Source organism: Bombus bifarius, unplaced genomic scaffold, assembly GCF_011952205.1.
Source record: "Bombus bifarius isolate JDL3187 unplaced genomic scaffold, Bbif_JDL3187 scf7180000008233, whole genome shotgun sequence".
Lineage (NCBI taxonomy): Eukaryota > Metazoa > Arthropoda > Insecta > Hymenoptera > Apidae > Bombus > Bombus bifarius.
The window spans coordinates 286,163-312,119 of NW_022884528.1; the positions used below are offsets into that span (position 1 = coordinate 286,163).

At 28.3% G+C, this 25,957-nt stretch overlaps 1 protein-coding gene across 1 annotated transcript in view; it reads left to right on the plus strand.

Moving 5' to 3' along the window:
• Positions 1–25,214, plus strand: part of LOC117211448 (S-adenosylmethionine decarboxylase proenzyme) — a 29,370-nt gene extending 4,156 nt beyond the window's left edge. Inside the window, exons 2-6 of the mRNA XM_033455325.1 lie at positions 1,589–1,675; positions 23,385–23,511; positions 24,077–24,179; positions 24,300–24,583; positions 24,662–25,214. Coding sequence (XP_033311216.1) covers positions 1,589–1,675; positions 23,385–23,511; positions 24,077–24,179; positions 24,300–24,583; positions 24,662–24,964 — 904 coding nt within the window. The 3' untranslated portion in view covers positions 24,965–25,214. The remainder of the gene's footprint in view (positions 1–1,588; positions 1,676–23,384; positions 23,512–24,076; positions 24,180–24,299; positions 24,584–24,661) is intronic.
• The last annotated feature ends 743 nt before the right edge of the window (positions 25,215–25,957 follow it).

The following is a 25,957-nucleotide window of genomic DNA, read 5'->3' on the forward strand; positions in this document are numbered from 1 at the left end:
ACAGTTAATTTACTCATTTTATAATTTAATGACATAGAATGATTAGAAATCATATTTGTCCAGAGGCATTTTATGCATTGCATATTAAGCTAAATATTCTGACGTAATTAATAAACTAAATGCAAATATTACGTAAATATAGATACAAGTAAAAAATTGTTTCGAATAAATTGAAATGTCTAGAGATAATTAAGAGATTCATAGAAATATTTGATTTTTTGGGCAACCGAAATAAGTGTAAAATATCAAAAGATAGAATTCAAGGAGAAAACTATTTTATTATTTCTCAATACCTGCATAGCACATGTATTTTAATAGTATTTATCATTTGAATGCTAGTTGTGTAAAATGTGACGGTAATAGAAACATTTGAACATTAAAATATTTTGAGTGAAATGAAACGAATAAAGAAATAATTATTTCAAGAAATTCATGCCCTCTCTATTATTTAGCCCCGTTCAGTTTGAAATTAGCCAAGTTCAAGTATACTTGACAAATTTCCAAACTCGATTTTCTCGAAACAAAATATCATGTTAAAAAATTTTATTCTATACTTTCGACCATGAAGTGGAAGCACTATTGAGTGTTATCCACGCGCATATGATACCCACATTATCATATTATACATATCATAATTTGTTGGTTGGCTCAATAGAGTTAGTTGTAAGTGTAATATATATATTAAAAAATTTTTTTCGACTTATGTTTTCACGTAGAATCACCCTATTGCCGATTGTATCACGATTGTTGAGACACATTGTATATTGTATTGACGTATTATATCAAATATCATTATGGGAAAATTATACAATTTTTCATGTTCTTAGAATTCCGTCTAAGAATTTCCTCTAACAATTTTCTCTAACTATTATTAATCTCGTATACGAATTAAATTTCCATCGATTCGCACAGCTATCCTTATCTTCTCACGTATGTAAATATCATCATTATAATTTCTGCATCATTTATATTCGAATTGTAAATGAACTGATATTATTACCAGATTCTTACCGTTATGACTATTTCATGCATGTTATAAAAATTATAACTGGTTAATACCGCACTTTACCTTTTCTTTTTGTATTGCTAATCCGTGAATGACAAAATTGTTAATTGATTCTCTATGATAAAATGTTAATTAAGTAATATGCTAGCTTACTCCGTAAAATAATTCAGATATATATATTTTTATTCTCTATTTAACACCAAAATGTGAAATTGATTATTTTTCTGAATACGAGATTTACCTTGTACGTATTTTGTATTTGTATTTATTGCATCATCCGTATATTATACAATGTTTTTCGCATATACCTTTTGGAGCATATATAGTTGAAATTAATGGATTAACTATATAAATGTTCACAAGAAGCAGTCGATTGAATATTGAATAATCATGAATAATTATTAATAATATTGAATTATTGTTTATGAATGATACTCAACTCCTTATGAATATACATTTCTTTACGTATTACTCTTTAAAATAACTAACACGACAGATAATAAAAGGAAATACTTAATAAACGATATTTAAGATTCATTTCCATATAAATTTATATTGATCAAAGATAAAATTTTATTTCAGATGGAAGTGGCAATCGTTACTAAAAATCGTTCGTTGTGAGATTATCAGCATTTGTCGCACCGAGCATGTGGATGCTTATGTTCTCAGGTAAACTATATATAAACACTTCATATCTTTCTTACATGTTTAGTTTAAAAATTTACACTTACGCACTCTTAAAATATTGTATATCGCTGCATGTGGGTTATTAGTAGATTTTGGATTTTTACGCATTTATACAAAATTTTTAAGTGCAAGAATGAACAGAATGTACGCAATAAGCATAAACATATAAAATAGCCAAAATATTATACACGTTATAATATTTAATAAATAAAACGATTGTCTATATCCAAGTTTCAATTTTTTAATCGTGCGCATAAAAATATGAATTTATATAAATATCCGCATTCTACTTATTAGTAATTTATAACAGTTGAATCAGTTAATCATATGAATCAGATATAATCACAGTGTTTTATTTTACTCTTCGATGACAAATATCTGCAAGAATGTGGAAGATGCGAAAAAATATTTTAGACAAAGGTTGTAGCATATCAAGGTAAACAGATGATGCTGATATTGACTTTGTGATAATCTTGAGGAGTCCTATGAAGGTTAACTTCAAATTTTTAAACAGAATCTTATATAAATAGAAAGATAAACTCTATTTATAGTCCCACTGACTAAGAAATGGAACTTCGTTTTACTAAATTTTCTCGTCACTCATCTTTCTATTTAAATTAATATTTAATAAAAATTAATTCTTGTAAATATTACAAACTTATTTCTATATGCATTGCTGCATAAAATTATCCAAACACTTTTCTATTTTTCATAAAATATAACGTAATGAAAAACTGCGAGATAAAAAGACCTCTGACTAATTCTATTCTTTATGATCGTGTATAAAAACATTGATTTTTAAGAACTAATGTTGTAAGAAAATTGGTGTTCATAATAACGTTGTAAAATTGTTTTATTGTTTAAGAAGCTCTTTATGTAAGCTATATAAATCGAATAGAAAAAGTTCTAAACAGGATTTAACATCTTTTATTTCAAATAAAAATGATGAATAAGTAAATCAAATAATTACTCCAAATAAAATAATTTGAAAATAAAGTTGTTTGCAAATAAATTCCAAAACTGCAGATGAATAAATCCATAAATTTCAGACATATCATTTCCAAATTATTTATTTACCAAATATTTGATCATTACAAATAATGATAGAAAATAAAGGAAAGCAAATAATTGTTTTTCGTGTATAAGAAATATATTTATTGATATGACACATTCATCTTAGAAACAACGGAATACTGAATTATTTCATCAACCAGCGCGAAAATAAAAGATACGAAAAGGAATATACTTAGACTTATACATAAAAATTTTGCATAATACTAGACTAGAATATTCACTGTTTTATTATAGATAGAGAATACTCCTAACATCCAACAATATTCCAAACAAAAGAATACAGGGAAAGAAACAACATAGATCGATATTTAATTTTGTTTAAATTATATTGTAAGAAATTAACATACTTTTTGATATAATCTGAATAAAGAATTTGACGCAATCTAACGGGCATTTCATATGTTACAAACCAATATATAGCAGAAAGAAATCGATATCGAAATTGATTTGAATACTGATATTTGAAACCGATAGTACGTCGAAGGGTAAGTCTTGTATTTAATTTAGTACTATTATGAATTGATTAAGATGTCCGAATATTTAAGGGCGATAGTATCATTTATTATTTATTTATTTGTTATATATATGTAGTTCTTACCTGTTGGCTTAGGACTTCTAGCTTTTATTTATATTTTTTCTTATTTTCTATGTTTACCTTTCTTCATTCATTTTTCTCTACCTATACTTTCATTCATACTATATACTTTACGTCTATAAATTACGTATTTTAGATTTTCACTGGTTACATGTGGAGACATTACATGACATTTATTTATATATGATTTTTGAGTTTAACATTTGTCCTGCTCCTGCGTTTTTGAAAAACTTTCTGCGTTTTACAGTAGCTATATGAAATTGAGGTATACAACGTACTTTTCATTTTTTACAGTTTAATGCGTCATATATATATATATATTGAATTGATGATATATATATATATATCTCACATAACGCCTATCATACTATTTAAATTCTTTCACTCTCTCTTTCCGCCATACTTCCTATTTAATTTCTTCCCGGAGTTTAATATTGCTTTTGTTTCTCTTTCTTCTTATTGCCGTTAACCCCTTTGTTTTTCCCTCTCTTTCCTTGCTTTCTCTCTCCCTGCCTCCCTCCCTCCCTCATCCTTTTTTTATCTTTCTTAGTGTCTCTATTTCCTCGAACCTGTCCCATTGCCCCTAATACCATTTCCACGTCTTCCATAAAGCTTGATTCAGACACGATCAGTACAGTAGGGAAGTAGCAGGTAAAGTCGAATTTACACTGTTCGCTTTAGAGGATCACTGTGGATGAAACGAGGCTGAATCGCAATCATCCGTTGTGATCTTTCCCAAAGTAAACAGTGTAAATTGCTACGTGCCTACTGTACTGGAGCGTATCTGAACTAGTCTTAAGAGCAATAATGAAATTACATTGTAGAATATGTATTCATTAAATTCTAACTTCACGGACTAGAAATTGTTTTAAAAGAAATCGGACTTGGTTTACAAAAATATCTTGAATATCCATATCCTCATCCATCATTCATATGTATTCCTTTGCACACTACGTCATTAAAGAGTCTACTTTTGTACTTACATAACATAATCTCTAATGTAAATCTTTTTCAATTACCTCCCATCTTGCAAAATTTCTTCCACATCTAAATTCATTCTTTCCATGGCTACACAATGTTCAACTAAATGTTTTATCGACCCTATCGCGGTTTCTCATATTACACATCTTATCTTCGCAGAAACGGTGATATATACAATATACATGCATATTTCCGTTGTCTTTTGTTTTACTTTTCGGTCTACTTTCCCTCAACCATTTCCTTATCTTGTCACATGGTTTATACCTTTCAATATCTTACCTAGACTATACCAAATAGGAACTTACATTTTTAATGCGTCGCTTTTGTCAACGAGACAAAATTTTTTAAATATTAGTTTCGAAAGACTACTGTCATTCTAGATTTGTTGAAATATTTGCAGGTCTACTATATTGTTTATTTTCAAGGTTAATATCGTCAAAAGATTTAGACAAGATTTAGATTTAGAAAATCATGAGTAGTATGACCAATATCATGTGTTGCTGTGACCACAGAATGATTAATTGATTGTAAATTTAAATTCATAAAAGGAAGTGATTCGAATTTCGTATGTATCCAGTGTACTGTGTGAGATAAAGAATTCATGAAACAAGAAAGCATTCGCAATTTGACATTTTGTTTGACTTAAATTAATAGACAAACAATATTTAACTATTAATGAATATAAAGTCTTATAGTCAATATAAAGTCTTCATATACCCTAGAACAGGGTCATTTTATATTTTATATTTAGTAAGTGTGAAGTAACAATTTAATAACTTTTGTAGCAAAATTGTACAAAAATATTCGAACAGATCAAAAGAAATAATTGTGTTTATACAGTCTTTTTATTTAAAACTACAGTTGATATTTTCTGGAAATCGTGTTCTGTTTTTAATTATAAATTAATTTTTAGCTTACTTCGCTTAAAATAAACTATATTTACTACTCTTATGTAGCTCTTATATAAGTCCTATACATATATTATACGTTGCTCCTACATAATTACTCGTGTGTGCATTGAGTATACTTCTACCGTTGCGATAAAATTTTATTTTAATAAAAATAGCCTTGTTATAGAGTATATGAAAACTTTCGTGACTGACTGTATGTACATTGTAAATATTGGTTGATAGAATCTAAAGGAGTTATCTTAAACATTCAAGCAGACATTTCCATATGAAGATTATAGAACATAATAAGTAGAGTAAAGACATAATTGAAAAAACAGGAAAGTTCAAAGATCTAAATCTTTTAAAAGTAGCTAACAAGACGAAATATTGTAAAAGCTAAAAGTACAATTTTTAAAAGAAATAATGTTTTAATATCATGATAAGCAATATTTTGAAAATTTTAAAGAAGATGAAAGAACGCATGTTCAGCCCCCCAAACGAAATAAAAAAACAATTTTAAAATAACATTGATATTGAAAGTGTACTGAATTTTAAAATTGTTTCTTTATAAAAAATAGAACATGTGATTTAATACATGTGAGTCGTTGCATTGTGTTGAATGCAGAAACGTCCATATATAATATATGTATGTGTACATACATACAACATGCATATATTAACAGCTTGCAGCCTGTTGTCTGAACACAAACCATTATATTGAGAATTAACTCAGTCATGTTTTTATAATTTGTAATGTTTAAATCTTAATCAATCACAAAAAGGTTGTATTATCTCAGTTTAAAGTAAAACTTCTATAAACCATTCCTTATATATCATAATACATATGATACTTTTTCCATTAGTTCTATTACCGAACCAGTTGTATTTTGTTAACTTTGGAAAATATCTTGAAAGCTCAGAAAATAATAATAATATATTATTATTATTAATTTGTTATTAGCACAAGGTGGCACAAAGGTCATTTATCCGTTTAAAGGTTGTATAACTTCCTTTTTATTGTATATATGTAAATTTTTGTTTCAGATTTATAAAGTTTGTTTTTTGAAAATTTATAATGGAAATGTTCACAGTGGAACAACGAGCAAAAATAATTGGATTTTATTTTCAAATTCAGTGTTCCATTGTTCTAACGCTATTCTAATGGGAGATGAGCCCCATTTTCAGCTCAATGGGTATGTTAAACAGAACACCAGGTTTTCGGATAAGTGAAAACCCAAGAGCTATTCATCAACGTAGGTTGTATTCTATAAAGATTACTGTTTAGTGTAATGTCACGAAGAGTAATCAATCCCTATTTTCTAATTACTTTTTATTCGTTGCTCCATTGTGAATTCTTCCATTGTAAATTTCCGAAAGGCTTTAAAAACCTGAAACAAAAGTTTAGAAATACACAGTAAAAAAAGTTATGCGACTTATCGTTACAATTCCATGTGAAACGATTTCTTAAAACATTAAAAATTTGTTTTGTTTATTGAAATAGAGGCAAAATTGAAATATAACAATTTCAAGGATGGCAACAAAATTAAATCAATCCATAGATATAAGTATCATGTAAGAACCTTTTTAAACAATTGTATATCAGGTAATACGAATGTCGGCAACCTGTGAGCTTCGAAAGTTTCTATCTCAGGGATGGTTCGCTTAAAGGCCAAAAGTAAATGATGTTTTCAAAACGTTTTAGTATTCGTTATAAACATATGGAATAGAAAATATCGATTTCCGATGGAAAAATTCAAAGTTTCTTCAAGGTCATAGGAAAATCGAATAAATGTGAGTTGCTTCTAGTGATATTCTACACTTGCTATCTGAAACATTTTTGTGTATTCTCCATATCTTTTAAGGAAATTTGGAGTAATTAAAATGTTAAAATATACAGGAATTAAAGCGTTAAAAATAACTACAGGAGTGCTTAATAATAGTCAGTAATGAGAGATAATAGGAATAGAAAATAAGAAAAATCTTTGCACTGAGATAAGGTCGTAACAGGCAAAAGTCGATAAGCGACTATTTTATCATACTAAACTACTTTATTATCATTATTATCATTATTATCATTATTATTATTACTATTATAATTATTATTGTTATTGTTGTTGGAATTACTATTATAAGTGATAATAGAAGTGTTTAATTTACGTTTTTAACACATTTAAAACTGGAATCCAAAATTTATCTTTTTACAATAAAATCTGAAACTTAGTGAGCTTACAGTACTCATTTAGAGGGGTAAAAAAATGATTAATCAATATTATATTTGTGAGTAATTTAAATAGATGTAAAATAGCACGTTAAATAGAAGTAAATAAGTCAATTTAGAGATATGTATTTACATATACTGATTAAAGAGATCCAGGAGAATATATCATACTACAGCTAAAGATTATCACTAATATCAACGAAGGTGTACAATTTTATTTCTGATTCTTTTTAAATAAATGCTTAGTTGATGTTTTCCTTGCACTCGAACATAACACTTCTAAAGTTACGTTTTTGACTTTCAAGTATTTAAATTATGAATTGACGTGCCATATCTACATATTATTATCTACATATTTGAAAGTGATTGTCCAAAAAGTGTCTTTCTTTTACAGACATGCCTTTTACAACGATGCATCTTTATACATGAAACCTAATTTGTCGAACGTTGTGATCTTTATTTTGATAGAACAAAATGGGTCATACGTAATTCGATAAAATAATATAAAATGGAAAATATTGTGCATCCATTATTTCCTCATAAAACGAAAGAAACTTTTCGGACAACCTAATATTTCTAAATATTGTTGCCTTGTTCTATTTATTTATGTAATCCAACTACATTGTTCATTTTGGACGAGTAAATCGTGCTTATAAACTATTTTTATAGAAAGGTACAAAATTACATGTTAAACTAAAAACATTAATCTTGCAGTAAAAACAATTCTTGATTAAATATTTTTTTATTCTTCTTGATGAATATGGTATAAGACCATAAAGTAATAGATTTTTTACTTTTAAATATCCTGTATATTAAGTTTTTATGGAAGAAACAAAGCTCCTAATCATATATCTGTACTTTTAATTTTAAATAAAGTGTACTAAGCGCATATTAAAATATAGCAAATGTAAAATTTAATCGTTAGAATGAAAGGGAGAGAAAAGAAATAAAATATTGGAGAACAAAGGAAAGCGGAAGCAATGTTCATCATCAAACATATTTTGCAAGCAATGAGATAAATTGTAAACTCTTATTAACTTTCTTGCTTGAGATGATAAGACCTTTAAAATAGCATGCGAATTCTTTCAAGATTATCAAGCTGTAGTTTTGGAATGCACGTAGAGTACAAAATATAAAATCTCCGTACAATGAAATGAAAAGAACAAATTTTATGATACTTATCAATTATAATATTATAATATAGAATTAGTGAAACACTGTGTACGCAGTAGTTTTTAAAACAAGAAATACGTAAAATATAATAATAATAATTATTATTAGTATTTGTTTATTGTAGTGAGACTTAAAGCATAGTATAATCTATATTATAGATATGCATATTTAATATAATTTTGAAAAATATTAACAATATGATAAGTATATAAAGTACAAAATAATAAAATATAGTATATAAAAGTATAATATATGTCGGAGATGAAAGAACACCGGAGCCTTTGGAATTTTGGATAATCCCGCAACATTGTAACCTAGAGTCTACTATAGCTGTAATTGAACAATTGTAGTTATTCAACCCGATTGTAATTGTTCGAGAGTCGTGATAATGAGCTTGGGCTCGAGGCGACAGTCAGTCGCCGAACGTAGCCGCGGTCACGGGATGAACGCTTTGTCTAACAAAGGTATGGAGTAATTCTATAGCTCTCCTTAAAAGAAATATTCCTGGCGACACGCGACAGTAAACATTCCAACGGTTTCTGTCCTGTGGCTCGCCACACGCAGACCCTATTCTTCGAGTAAGATGATTGCCAGATGTCGATGCGTCTCCGCAGTACATGTTCGGCTAGCTCGAGGGCCCGTTATAAATCTTAAGGTTTAGTTAACTAAAGTCCTTCAAACAGACAAACAGTCTTTGTCCCAACTACGGGAAGATAGGGGAGACATATTTTTCAACGAGCGGCGTCTCCCACTAGCAACTTTCCCTCGAGGGCGGCTAGCATCTTTTTCTAACCACCGATATGGAGATTGACCAATTAACAACGCCAATTTCCCTTACTTTCTGAACGAAGGCTTTTCTCGACGAATCCGATGATCTCGTGTCCTTAGACACACCCCATTATAGTTTTCCTCTGTGGCATGATCGGGACGGGAAAGACATTCTTTCTCGCGATCTCATTGATGAAAGGAGTAACTCTTTACGACCAGTGAATATTACGCGTCCGACTTAGATTTTGTGAGTACGTTCATCTATCATCCCGTCGACCGCGGATTCGTTATTGAACCTAGGATCATTGTCATTAGTTTCTCGAGCACCTAACTACCGCGGTTACTTGTCCGGTTCTATAATAATCGTATTTGCACTAGTCAATGTCTTCTCCATTGCATAACGACAACGTGTAACCCAAACGAAGATTCGTTTCACGCCCCTAACCCTAATTCTAATGTAAACCCGACATATATATATAATAGTTTATAACACCTTTTCTTTTTTCGAAATAAATGTGAATTTAAATAGTTTCAAAAGTATCTTTATCAATTTGATCAATATCTACGTTTCTTTTTTCTTAAATGTGTTAATTATTAATTATCTCTGTATTTGCTTGGATATATAAACAAATTATTCTTTAATTTTCGTAGATTATGCATACCGTTTGTTGAAAGTACGATTAAGAAATCGTTTCTACACATTTATTTAAACTATATCGCCTCAACGAAAAGTCAATTATCTAGCAAAATATTTAACAATAGATAAGATAATAATTTTTATTAGTTCCTATATCAATTAGAAGATTTGTTTTATCAAGAAATCGCTAGAGAAATCGAAACACTGTTGTGATATTACGTGTCAATGATTATATCGAAATCGAAACGCGCGCGAAGGTGTGGAACATAAAATCTATCAACTGATAAATAATAGTATAAAGTTTTGTACTGAACAAGAAAAAATAAACGAAATATCTATTTTTGATAGAGGAATATAAATTCCAAAGCTGTAAAATCTCAAATATTTTAATTACTACGCGGAAGCTTTGCTAAATAACAAATAACTCGCAAACCAAAAATAGTATGAAAATATCGTTATGTAATTCCGTCTCTTTAGTAACATTTGGCACAGGTAATAGGTTCATTTATTGCTTGAAAGGTGAAGTTCAGCCTTCGTGGAGATAAAATTTAAATTCCCAAATTTAGATTCAAGTATTTACAAAGTCTTATTTTTATGTGTCTAAATTGCCCGAATGTTTTTAATTATAATCGAAATATTTTCCTCCAATTTGTATGACTTTCTGTCAAGTTTCGGATTCCGTCAAAAAAAGATAACTGGGTCATTTTCGTATTTCTGCAACATTTCGAAAGTGTTCGGTTAAAAAGTGCTATATCGACTTGAATAAGTGTTGATTCATCTGTCCAATCTGGAAAGTACGCCGCGCGCGCAAGAATTTTCCAACCCAAGTTAAGGATTCGAATTACACGCAGCCTAGCGTTATTGTCATTATGCTCATTGTTGTTTTGTGAAATTATTGTCACCAATCGATCATGGAGTTGGCATTTCAGGCAGATCAATAAGAACCAAACAATTGCACAAAAAGGCGGGAAATGGTATTGCTGAAAAGTAATCATATATTAACGTTTGAAAAACAGACTAAAATTTTTGCACGTATTTAATACACACTAGCATTTTAAAGCAATCAATAAAAATATCTATCTTCGTAAAAACCTTTTCAAGCAATAGGCAGATCGAACAAAACAATTGAGAAGTTAACTCATTATGTACTAAGTAGTGAAATAACGCGTAAATGTTATATAAACATTATAATAAAACATAAATAAATTAACTTACATATTGTTTTATTAAGTTATCAAAAAATGTGTTAGAAGAATAAAGCCTATACACAGGCCCATTGCAGAAACCAGGGATACAAAGAAAGTATCATAGTACCTACTAGAAGTACTATAATTTTCTCCAAACTTTATGAAATTATTGCGAAGATCTCTTCTTTTTTAAATTTATGTTGAGTCAAGGAAAAGATGTAATTTATATTATTAAGCATTTAACAAAACAGCTATAAAAGAAAGAAACACTTTATAAAATCAGAGAAACCAATGAAAATTAGACTAGGAAAGAATAAATAGCTTTTTTTCATTTATCTTTTTTTTCAGCAACAGAAATATTAACCCTAAGATCCTAGAATTTCTATACTTATCTATTTGTATTTTATACTTATTACTTATTATATATTTGTTAATCTTATTTTGATCTAAATCAACAGAAAGATTTTTAATGTTTCAAGCAAATGTTTAGCATAAAATTAAAACAAAAAATCATTTATACCAATAGCAGTTTTTTCATATTTTGCTCAAACTTGAGATGCTCTAAGATAACAGAAAAATATGATTGGATTGGTAATGACGAAAAGAACACGGTGGAGTTAAATAAATCCTTGGAATTCTATTTCATAATAATACTATAAAAAACAGAATTCAATAATGTAAATTAAGCGGGAAAGGAAATTCTTCTCGCTCGTTTTAACAAAGAAAAAGATTTAATAGATATATGTATATGTATAGCAAAGAGCTGAAATGAAAAATCATATATATCGATGACGATTATTTCGCTTTTCCTTCAGATTTAAGAAATTTTCATTTTAATTAAAATTTAATGTCGCATCAACAATGAGGTTATATTAGCGACACTATATTAACGATAAAAATATAATTGGGTCAAAATGAAAATGAATCAAAGAATGTAATAGGATTAAATATGTAGTGAATTTCATAGTAAAATATGTTCTTGAAAAGGAAATATATGAAATAAAGTATTTGTTTATTAATAAATTAATTATTGATAACATTTTTAAGTCGAGGAAAATCATCGAGTAAACGAATATTATCACAGTTTTCAATGCTGATTCTTTAAACATATCATTTTTAAATTACAACTTTTTAGAGACAAAATTGTTCATGACAAAAAATTTGTTTCATGTTTTCTTATTTTTTATTTACGTCTTTTTACATTTCGGTATAACAATATTTTTAATACAATTTTACTTTTAATATCTTATGAATTATTACTTCGTTATTTCGTTAATATATCACCTGCTTTATTAGTATTTAATATTTTACATTATTTATAATTTTAAACATTAATTGATGCAAAATAATCGAAGTTATATAATTATTTCCATTCTTTTATGTTAATTTGGGAAGATATTACACATATTTTTATTTATTTTGAATACTGATAAAAATCATTCATCTTGGAATAAGATAAATACTAAAAATAGGTAATTATTAGAATATCTTGAGTACTGTTATTTTATTTGGTGTGTATTGTATTAGTGATGAATATACATTGCTGTTTGGAATATCTAATCTAATCTAATCATTCCTCATAGTTAATTACATATACCAGATGTATCTTAATCTAGCTCCTATGGAGATGCACTTTAAATTATCAGTTTTATTTTTTCATGTAAATATTAATAGGATTGTATTTGCATAAATACGATATTGGAAGTGTTTTTGATTAATATTTCTTCAATATTTATTTTAATATTACTCAAATTATATATTATTTAAAATATATTTCATTTACTATTCATTTATTTCTACTTTTCGGTCCAATAGCTTTGAAAAAGAAACTTGGTTGGTTTAGTTTACAGAAAACTGAAACTAAATCAAAACTAAAACAAAATATATTTCATATCAATGTGATTATTTCACATAGCAAGTACACATATTTGTTAGCGTGTTCTATAGATAAACTTAAGTTTTAGTTAGGATTTCATTGTTAAAATATAAACAAATTTTATTTAGCCTTATGTAGTTTATTTTTAACTTGTTTAAATATGTTTATTTTTCATTCATAAATATTTTAAAACAGTATTTAATAGTACTTAATATTTAGGAGGGAAAATGCAAAAAGTAATCATAAATTAATTATTAATATAATATCAACGACTATGTTATATTTCCCATTATTTCCTCGAATGTTACATAATAAAAAAAAATAATATATATGCTCACATAATATATGATAGTACTATGTAAGATCAATTGAAAGTTGTTCATCTATGTTGGAAGCGGTGATAAAATTTTGGCCACATTTTTAATTTAGTTCCACCACGCATTCTAAAATTATGTACGAATTTCATTTATGTTCAGTTGTCTTGCTTGTAAGTTCGTTAATTTTATTTAAAGCAATGATTAATAACAATGAAAAATTTTCAAAAATTTTCTGGTGTATCCTGATTTGTATACAGGGTCATTGGTAACTGGTGGTACAAGCAGAAAGGGGGTGATTCTACGCGAAAAAAGAAGTCGAAAATATAGAATAACAATTTTTCGTTTGAGGCTTTGTTTTCGAGAAAATCGACTTTGAATTTTCGCTCGGTACGCGTGCACTTATCACGTCTCATTATAACGGATCTCACTGTAGATCGTTGTCTCGATGGAAAAATTAAAAAAAAAATTTTTTTATTCTATATGTCGGAGAAGGAAAGACAGCGGGATTTCCCGTCCGGAATGTTGGGACAAACCCCAATACACTAGTCCAGACTTTTACTATAGCCGCCCTTAAGTAATAAAAATAAGAAATAGTCTTAATGTTCTAATCTGACTTTATGACGATGGGTTTGGGCTCGAAGTGACATGGCAGGTCACCGGACGTAGCCACGGTCACGGGAGGGACATGTACCTGACCTCGTGATGGGTGTGTCGGAAATAGGCTTCGTTGTTAATTGGTTAAACGAAGGCTGGTGGACTAGGAAGGGTCTTAACTGCCCTCGATAGAAAGTTGTTATTAGCAAGCATCGTACGCGGGAAAACCCAACTTTCCTTTGTCAAGCCGTAGTAAACAATATTCTTTAGAAGGTGATTTAGAAAAGATATTTGTTCGGTATGCAGGACCTTACCAAGCAAATTAATGCGATTTATGACGGGGCTTAAGGTTATTGAGGGTACGCCGTAAGAAGGAGCGGACGTTTGGTGTCCGTCTGGCCCGCGGTGTATTACCTGGGCCAGGTAAAGAGTCGCCCGGCGTAATACCCTGTATATCCGTTGGAATTCAACGTAATGAAATGTTCCCTTCTTTCATTGCTCTTGGTAAATTTTTATTTATTTTACTGCGAATAAAATCCTATTGGTTTTACTTTATTTGTCCGCGCGAATTTGATCCAATATGAGATTAAAAAATTGAGGAAAAATATTGTCAATTTAAAAAATATTTTTTCTTATACGTTCCTGTTGCAAAATTTGCAGATGTACATTTATAAATACAAAGTAAGTCCATATTATCGTGCGTTTATTTTCCTGCGTTTATAAAAAAAACACGTGATTCGCACAAATCACTTTATGACTTTATGATGCAAAGAATTTTCTCACTTTTGCAAACAGAAGAGATTTCTAACGCTTTAAGAAGACGTTTAACATACTATTAAAACGATAAATCGCAAGAATTTTCTTCAAAATCGAGATATATACCTTTTATCATTAGAAAAATGTAATTGGTTCGAAACTGACCGAATGTGAGTTAATAACCAATTATAATCAATATGAGAGGGAATTAATAACGAATACTAAAGATAATATGTACAAAAAATAATATTCTAGATTAAAATTTAACATTGCCTTTTTTGAAATTTTTGTAGCCATATGAAGGTACATATTATTAAATGATATAAAATTTAGTACACTTCGATCCAATTAATTAGTATGTAAATGCTAATAATAAATACAATGGTATGTCCATACTTTTTTTAGCCATTACATATGCGTTAATCACGTACTCTTTGGGTACTCAAAAGGACAATAGCAGCATAATTGCATACAATGTGTTTTTCCAATATCTTGACTTGAACTTTTGATTTTAGTTTCACATATATTTATTATTTCTCTGGTCGTTATTAAGTTTGCAAATTTTGATAATGGAATGGAGCTCGTACAAGATTTTAAGAACTACATACATTATATTAAATTTAATCGTATGGCGACTCACTGTAATTCTCCTTAAAAGACAACATAAAATATTTATTTATACTTAATACAACTTGATACAATATGATAGCAGATTTTTTAGCTTCGCAAATTCTTCGATCAATTCATCAGTGACATTTATTACGAACGAAGAACATATAAATTATATCATTGGATTAAATGGAATTGTACTTGAACTTGTAGTTTGATCATTTAGTTCTCTTTCTTAGTCATCAATATCTTTTCTGCGATCCATCCTATTACTATGTATTGCTATCTACAAGTTCTATACACTTTTACTTACATACGTGTAATTGCATGTGTATGTAGTGAGCACGTGTATCTAATGCGTGCATGCATGATATACAATATACGTACGTATATGTAAAGACTATTACGATTTTATACAACACGCTATGTTTTAGCTTACATAACACATATTACTTTTGCTATCACCTTTTATTTCTCATATATTTTTTATACGTTTTTATTTTTAGCAATAATATTGATGTTAACAATAATATTGAGTCTGTCTGGCATTAAACCAAAAATATCATTAGATTCAATAAATATGTAATTATTAATTGTTTTGGACCAACATAAATATAATTTTAATGCTGTTAGAGTTAGTAGAAAAAATGCAAATGTTAAACATAAAGTAGCTATTGCCGGAATACGTGACACCACCGTCTGCATGGAGAAGCTAACGAGACACGTCTCTATCGTTAAGCTATGTGCAGATAGTGCGAGGCAAACCCGCGAGGCTGCCTCGTTCCGAGACGTGTCTCAGGGCGAACCAACAATTGTCGACTTTTTGGCGAGATCAAAGGTATCCTGCAGGCACAATTGTGCTAATTGAATTACACCGTAATTTAATTGCGTGATTTAATCACATTGTACTTCAATTACATAATAATTCAATTACGTTGTAATCCCTATTGCTAATTACTGTAATCATGAGTGTAATTGAAGTATGATGTAATTCAAATACAATGTAACTGAATTACAGCTGAAAACTTTAAAAAGATGAAATAAATGTTTATGTATATTCATCACGGATAATAATGTTTTTCTGTTTGAAACCCTTACGTGGCTTCTTCCTTCTTCTTATTATCTTTTAAGTTTAATTAGCTCTTAATTCATAATTTTCATTCAATTACATTGTACTTCGTAATTGTATTTCAATTACAATTAAGAGTTGCATAAATTGGTAATTTGATTGTAAATCTGCACAATTCTGCTCACAGCTCTTTACTCGCTTCGTTTGGATGCGTATTGAACGACTTTGTCGAAAGCGTAACTGCTCTCTCTGCCTCACTTGCTTGCCTCGCATACTATATCTACGTGACAGCACGAGGAAACTCGAGCGTGGTGAAACAGCCTCGCGGGTCTGCCTCGCATTGTTTGTGCATAGCTTTAGACTTTAGACTATGAGTGATGCCATGTCCATGAAATTAGTGGCTACCGATAATATTGATGTTTAATTATGATTAGATTGCGGATTCTTATGTAAATTCATATTTTTATGAATATAATTATTTCATTTTATGAATATAAAATGAATAAAAAAGGTAGAATCTCAATAGAGAATTTTGATATTTCTTCATATCATGCGGAAGAATTCATTACGTTTAAATTAAATTTGTAAAATTTTTTATTTTTTAATGATATACATATCTTATTTGGCCAGGTGTTATTTTGAAATAGCTATGTATCAGTTTATAAGCAAATGATATTTCTTTGAACTATTATTATTTATTATATAATTTTAATATTTTTTATCAAAATTAATGAAATAATTTTTTATTTTGTCTAATATTCCGTATTTGAATAAATGTTCCCTGAAGTAATATTCTGACTCTATTATAGTAATATTGTCATCTACGTCAGAAATACTGATTTGTTTATAATCTGAGATATGCATTATTCAAGGATAATTGAAATTAAAATAGGAGCAAATGATTTAAAATTCAAATTATTTATTAATCTTATTTGAGAGGTAATAATAAAATAATTATCTTATTTAAAATTGTACTGTATTGTATTCGTTTATTATATTGAGTCTTATGCCCACTAAAGTACCCTTTTTTTGTATGTGCTCGTCTCTTACATTTTCTCTCTATTTCCTAGAACTAAATCTGTCATCCCTATTTATCTATGATATTTATAATAACTATAATATTATTTTCTATGTACGTGCCAATCTTTGGTGTTTCGTTCCTGTTTGTTCTTCTTTGATTTCTCTATTCATTCATGCATAAAGTCACTTCAGATTCAACTTCATTCTTTCCTTTATGAAGTTTGCCACTTCCTATAATTGTTTTTCGTTTGTTATTGCTACTATTTCTGTCCATTCCTTATTTCTTAGTATCTTAATTCAAATAAAAAATTATTTTAAAATAATTTAGTTGATCTTAACACAAAATAAACTTGCTTTTCTTGTGCTGTTTCTAAAATAAAAGTAAGGAAGTACTTAAACTAATTTAAATTATTATTTTTTATCTTTATTTGAAATAACATTTGCTCAAGCCTGAGTACTAGGTAAGCACGGTATATACGATGTCTACACAATTTTATTTTTCAAATTTACATCTGATAATCGTTTATCAAATTCGCCAGACAGACAAATGAACAACTTCATATATAAAAATACATTATTAGTAAATTTACTTAATATATATGCTTATTATGAATGAACATTTTTTTAATTCTTGTATTGTCTACGATAATCTTATCATTGACACAAGCAGGTGAAGTTTTTAATGGACATATATATTTTGATTAATAACTAAAGATTATCATTTGTAATATTTCTTTCGATAAAATTTCTATTGTTCATTATTACATTTTCAATTTACATATTTGGCAAGATTTGATTAAATACACATCTTTTGTTCAAGTATTAAATATATGTATACACCATTTTAACCAGTAAAAGTTGGCAATTTTTTACTATTGATAGTTATTGATAAACTATTCCCTTTCTTTTTATTTCAGATTTTAGGTCACATGCACCTTTTAAACATATAAACAACCACTATGTACTAGCGAATTATAAGTTTATTACTTCTGATGGTTTGAGATAGCTTTAGTCAATCTTTAATGCAATTGCTGGTTACATTGATGAGTTGTTGTTATTATTGATTTGATTTATTGTTCTCCTTCATTATTATTTGTATTTATTGTAGTGAGGCTTAAAGCCTACAATCTTTGCTAATTGCACTACTAATTGCTAATTGCTAATTTACTACAATTTTGGTTGCTTTTTAACTTATTGCAAATATTATAACTTTATGTAATTTCATGTAATTTTTTTTTATAAATAGTGATATATGTATTGCTATCTAATAAAACACATATGAATATTAAAGAATGTAAATTTAGTGGCTTTAAAGAAATTGTATGAACAATTATAAGGGAGCATTAAATGCATGCCGTGTGCTTAAAATGTTCATCAGATGTCATTTAATGTCAAAGATACAAATTTCATCAATCCACAAAGTCCAGGAGTTTGAATCAATATGCATAATATTCGGAAACGTACACGTTTATTTATTATATATAGCAGCATCTGCAAAATTTAGTAAAATTAAAGAAAATTCTATAAAATGATTCAAAATATTTTCCTTTTATTATATATTAAAACTTTGTGGTGCTTATAATTCGCTATAGTCATGCTTCGACATTTTAAAGATCTTCTCATACTTGTTTTTTCCATCGCAGTTTTTCCGCGTTGCACAATATGACAGGCATGTGAACGTGTACACATCGCCATGTATGTAAGTGTGAGTGAATGAGCGAGTATACGTACGTATATATATATATGTGAAAAAGATAAACTAGATTTGTTTCTCAAATGAAATTTAATATCAAACGATTTACTTTACGAGAGAGTAATGTAACCCGTAAGCACAAAGATTATTATATTTCTATAACATATATACATATTGTAAACATCTATTGGATGAGTTTTTATTCTTTTTCTCTTTTGTTTAATTTTGAATATTTTGCAATAAGATTTTGTTTCATGATGCATTGCAAGAATTGTTTAAATTTATTCACGAAATAAATTTGAATAATGATATACATAAATAATACTTAATAAACTAGAATAATGATAATACTGACACATATAATTTAATGCCAACTTTTTCTAGAAAATTATGGAACTTTTTATTCTTTTTAGAAAATTTTTTAGGTTTATACACAAAATAAATATATGTACATATGCAAGAGTGACCATTTATTCGGACATTATAATTACTACTTATATATTAGTGTACTACATAACTAGTGTACTACTTGTAACTGTAATTATTTATTGAGCTAGATGGTTTACTAATAGCAATTGCAGCTGATTTCCGAGAACTTGAGATCTAAACATTAAAATGAGTCCTCCATTCACGAGCGGACTGTTGTAGAGTTTACTGCATTATGAGTCTGGATTAACTAATTGACATTGCGTTATATAATCTTTTAAATTATGAATACTTTTAAATTATACTCCCATAGATAAATAACGAAATGCCATTCTTTTATATAATCTTTATCAAATTTGATTATTGCTTTATTGTTATAATTACTTCATTATTGCAATATTATTACTACAATTACCTTATTATTACACTAATCCTTTGTAATCTTAAATGATCAAGATCAAGAATAATTTTTGTCTTATAACAAAAGAGGAACAAAATATCTTTCAGAAGATTACTAATTTCAGATTTAATAGAAAAGTAAGGATTTCTCTAGGGCGAAGTTTAGAAACTGCAAAGAATTTAGAAAAAATGGAGCTTGCGAGAAATAATGCGACGTTTAGGGAGAGATCAATACTTTATTCATTTATATTTCTATGTCATCGTACTTGAATCAGTATCACAGTTATCTTGTCTGTGGTCACTGTACTTTAACGTTTTATCTTGACTTTTTTCACGTTTCGTTTCGACTAATAATGTGATTCGTGCATCTTTATTTACTCAGAAAATCTAGGGTCAATGTCTATACGAAATACCAATGATAACCCGCAAATAATATATGTATAGTAAATTCTAGAAGAAATCGTGATATTTGTATAGTCAAGTGGAAGTTATGAACGCGTCCGTAGTAAGAATACGATTTGATCAAATATTATCAACTAGCATAAAATAGGTTTATTCTAAATCACAAATAATATATGATATTATATATATATATATATATATATATATATATATATGTATTATCTTATATGTATGTATTATATTATAGTATTATAATATATATATATAGGTCGTAAATTATTATGCATTTATAGGAAATTAAAAAGTGCGAAACTATATATTGGATTGGCAACTAAGTGATTGCAGATTTTGTCATTACCACCTAATGACAAAATCCGCAATCAATAGTTGCCAACCCAATAGAATGCACATAATATAAAAAAATATGTAAAATATCCAAAGTATAATGCTTTCTATAATATCTAGGAGGTAAAATAACTTTCTACTGAGATTCTACTTTCTTAATTATATTCGCAAATAAGAATAACTAGATTCATATTAAATAGTCAGATAAGAGTTAAACAATAAGAGTTAAATAAGTGTAATTAGATAGATAGGCAATAGCTGAGTTAATACTACAGTTAAATAGTCTGGTAAGAAGAATGTGCACATATATGTATCTGAAGGATGCAACGTTCAGAATGCAAAGCAAATAAGAATAACAATTGTACACCGAGTTCCTTTCCATAGCCGGGAGGCTGAAAAAATAAATTATTATTATTATCGTTGTTGTTGTTGTTATTGTTGTTATAATATGCATTATTATACATACGTGTATACGTATATTTTGATTTCAGAGTCAGATTTTTATTAAATATTAAGTCACATTTTTCATGCTTTAGAGGAGAGCAAACGAAAATTGCAAAAGCATACATATGAACTTAATATCATTATTATACTATTGTATGATCTTAATACACTCTAACTCTGGGTTTCACATATACTTCATGTTTGAAATATATTATAATATATTTGATTAATTATCGTTACAGTTGTTTTCTAAGTATTTTACGGAAGGTACATAAGCATATTTTGTCTTACTTTATTTTTATCTAATACCATCTAGATCTGAAACTAAAAATAATATTACAGTGGAAGCCAAGTAAATGTCTTTTAATAACCTCCATTCTTTGATAACTTTTAATTCATTATTTATACTAAAAATGCTGTTCAGAAACAAATCAAGAATACAATTTCTGTAAAATCCTTCAAATTCCTTCGGTTATATCGTTTAATGTTAATTTTAAGCGAAATTTCTCTTCTCTTCATTCCTGTTTTGTATCCTCAGTGTTTAGCTTTGAAATCTTATTCAATTTAAAGGAAAGTAATAAACTTGTAATAAATTTTAAGCTTAGCTAAGCACGTGTATTTTGTCGTCATTACTCCTCTGAAATATCGATTAACGATGATGTCATACAAAAAGGCGTAATAAAGTAAATTTTGTAGTTGAATTCGAAATGTTGCTCTAAGTCCTAAGCAAATGTTCATAATCGCTAAATAATAAATATTTAAACAGTTATGTAATAATATCTAAAATTAGTTTATTCTAGTAACATTAATTAAAGCTTTCCTTTGCAGACTAAAATAAACTGAGGAATGAATAAATAAAAACATATTAGAATATTCTATAATATTAGTAAATTCATATTTAAATGACTATCTTTTTGATTTAAAAAATTATATGTATAGGATGCCATATTTTAGTTTCCTTAGATAAGTATTCCGAAAATTATGGAAGATACTGAAATATGTTTTAGCCAAAAATTGTAAGAATCAAGGAGGGTAGATCATGGTGACATTTATTTGACCTTGAGATAACCTTGAAAAATTCTGCTAAAATAACAAACTGTTAACATAATCTTTCTCTCTTGATATCCTCTAGCTTTTGTCTGAAGCATTTGCCTAAGTCTTAATGCAATATTCTAAATATTTGTTTGTGTATACATTTACAAAATATATATATATTATTAATATTTTAAAAGTATTTTGATCATTTTTAATTAAAGTAAAGATATTTTGCAACATATTCCTATTATACAGGGTGGTTGGTAACTGGTGGTACAAGCGGAAAGGGGGTGATTCTACGCGAAAAAAGAAGTCGAAAATATAGAATAAAAATTTAAACAAAAATTTTTTTTTCTTTTTTTTTAATTTTTCCATCGAGACAACGATCTACAGCGAGATCCGTTATAACGAGACGTGATAAAGTGTACGCGTACCGAGCGAAAATTCAAAGTCGATTTTCTCGAAAACAAAGCCTTAAATGAAAAATTTTTATTCTATATTTTCGACTTCTTTTTTCGCGTAGAATCACCCCCTTTCCGCTTGTACCACCAGTTACCAATCACCCTGTATATAAATTTTCCTTCCTATTATATGATAATGATTTAAGTTATAATATGAGCCATTCAAAAACTAAATTAGTTAACTCCATATTTAAAAAGTATAGAAATGTGATAATGTTACAGTACTGTTCTTTAAATTTACCTTAGAATTTACTATTATTTATGTTATCTTGCCATGAATGAAATTGTAGAAGTAAATCATTTATTTCTTAAGATTGAATGTTAATTGCATACTTGTATAATAGAATTAAGAAATTAATAAAGAGTAGAGTTAATCGGTTTGGTTTCTGACAGGCTCATATATGAAATCACAATTCTTAGGAAATGTACATTTACCTTGTATTCAATCTTACATTTTGAACATAATTATATAAATCAACTTCAAATAATTACATGAATTTAGCAATAGATTATTATAACACCACTTAAAATGTAACAATTAAATACCATTATTTGTATTTTAATTTATAGGAAAAGATTGAAATATAAATAATATTAGCATATAAATAAAAATATATTTGATATAATTTTAATATAAAGAATAAATTTTGCAAATAAAATTGATAATAAATCATATCCAGAATTAAATACAAAATATTATAAGTATTAATTTTATTTTACAGTGAAAGCAGCATGTTCCTATCAAAGCGTAGACTTATCCTTAAAACATGTGGCACAACTACCCCTCTTCAATGTTTGGAGCCCCTTTTGGAACTTGTAAAAGAGTATACTGGCTTTGAAGAAGTAGAGGTATGAAACTTCTTCAATATTTTTCATTATTAATTAATTTTGTTACTAATACACAAATTAGAAAATTTTATAATTTCTTAAGTATAGCTTATTAATTAAACTTAAAATATATGTAAAACATTACTTTTATAAAAGAAAATATAAAAAATTGTCTATTTTACTGATATATATGCATTATACTGCAAGAGTAATGTATTATAAACTATTATAATTTTTGTTTATAATCATTACCATTTAAGGCAAACTAATTGAAGTTGAAAGTACTTGGCTATATAACTTGACCTAGTGCATGGATAAATGATGTGTCTATATATAGGAAACCTCTAGTATACAGGATACATCTCTACCTCTTGGTTTATTGATCTCTCCTACTCACGATATAGCACATGACAATACATTTGTCCAAAATTATTTTTAATTTAATGCTTCTTGTCTTTATATCGCCTGTAAATATATATTCCAATTAGTTTTATTTTATTACTATGTATGATCAAGTTATTTATATTTAAAAAAAAACAGAAAATATTGAGATGTGGGTTATATAAAATTGTAATTATTGTTTCAGAATGTATTTTACTCAAGAAAAAATTACAAGAAGCCAGAGTTACAAATATCCCCACATCAAGCATTTGAAGAAGAAGTTGCTTTGCTTGATACATTCTTCCCTGGTAAGAATACTTTTTATGTTTATGCATTTAAATTTTGTAATATTGTATAAAATGAATGTTATAATTATGATGAAGAAAAGGTTTCAAGGAAAATGTAATTTGCTACAATTTTTTTTCTAGCTGGGGAAGCTTATTGTTTAGGCTCTGTAGATTCAGATTGTTGGTATTTATACACTTTGAATAAAGAGAAGTCTGTAGATGAACCCATAGAACCAGATCAAACTTTAGAGATCCTAATGACTCATTTAGATCCAGAAGTAATGTCTCTTTTCACTAGAGATGTATGCTCCTCTGCAGACGAAGCAACTCAAAAATCAGGAATTGACAAACTTATTCCAAACATGATTATAGATGATTTTTTGTTTGAACCTTGTGGATATTCAATGAATGGAGTATCTAGAAATGTAAGTATACTTGCTGGAAAGTAAAAAATTGACATTATATAAAGAATACATATAGAAGTAATTATATGTATTTTACAGGGAAATTACATGACTATTCATATTACACCAGAGCCAGAGTTTTCATATGTTTCATTTGAGAGTAACATTCCAGAAGCATCATATGAGGAAATAATACGACGTGTTCTAAACACTTTCAAACCAAAAAAATTTGTTGTGACCATCTTTGCTAACAAAGAATCAATCGCTGCTACTTGTCCACGTGATTTAGAGCAAACTGATTATCTGAAAGGTTCTGGTGATTGGCTACGTACAGATGTGCAATATTGCCGCTTCAAGAATTATGATTTGACCTGTGCATTCTATTCAAGATTCCCAAGCTGAGGGTTCATGGACGCTTCATTTGGACCTAACCAACTAGGAACTAATGAAGCGCTTATTAATAATTCTATCCGTTCTCAAACTTCCTTTACTTTTTCCAATTCCATAAATGAGGCAAACAAACATAATCAGTCTATAAAACATATATTAAAATCTGAAAATATTTACAAAGAACATGATCTTGTATCTACTCAATATATAAAACATAATAATGAAACAAATCTTAACGAGTGCACTATACAAAATTCCATAATTACCCAAGAAAAAATTATTACAACACCCACAAGTCCAGCAGTTACATCCACTCTTCAATCCATCAATCCCGATGTATCTATAAAAGATAAACATTTAAATACAAACAGTAACGATTGTCATCCTCTGCAAAATCACATGGATATTAATAGAGGTACTAATTCCTACTCTGTGCGATCAGTATCGTCACCACAATTAACAATTAAACCCCTTACACGATCAAAAGTCTATAGAAAAACGTCTTTAAAATCAATGAATTTATCAAATTCTATGTTAGATCATAGTGTATTTAATCATCGTAAAAGTAATTTGACATCAGAAGGTCGTGTAATCAATATTTCTAATCGTTCCATCACCTCCACAGATGAAAATGTACCTTTTTCGTGTGTTTCGGAATTGACTCAAGGAAATGACTCGAGTGATACAAAAAATAAATGGAATATGGGGGAGGTACATATTACTTGTAATCCACTCTCAACACCGTATCCGTATTCCACGCCACACCATAACATTATGAGCGAAACTGTAACAGAACCGCTAGATGATGAACCAAAAGGTCGAAGCTGCGGAAATTTTTTACCAATCTTATCGTTGATTCCACAAACAGTCATCAGCTTTCAATATTTAAGTCCGAAAATGAAATTTTCGTGGTGGAGAAATAAGATCTCGTGAAGGTACGCTTAAATGGACTATTTAGCGCAATTGTTGCTAATGGTTTCGTAGCGCAATTGTTGCTAGTGGTCC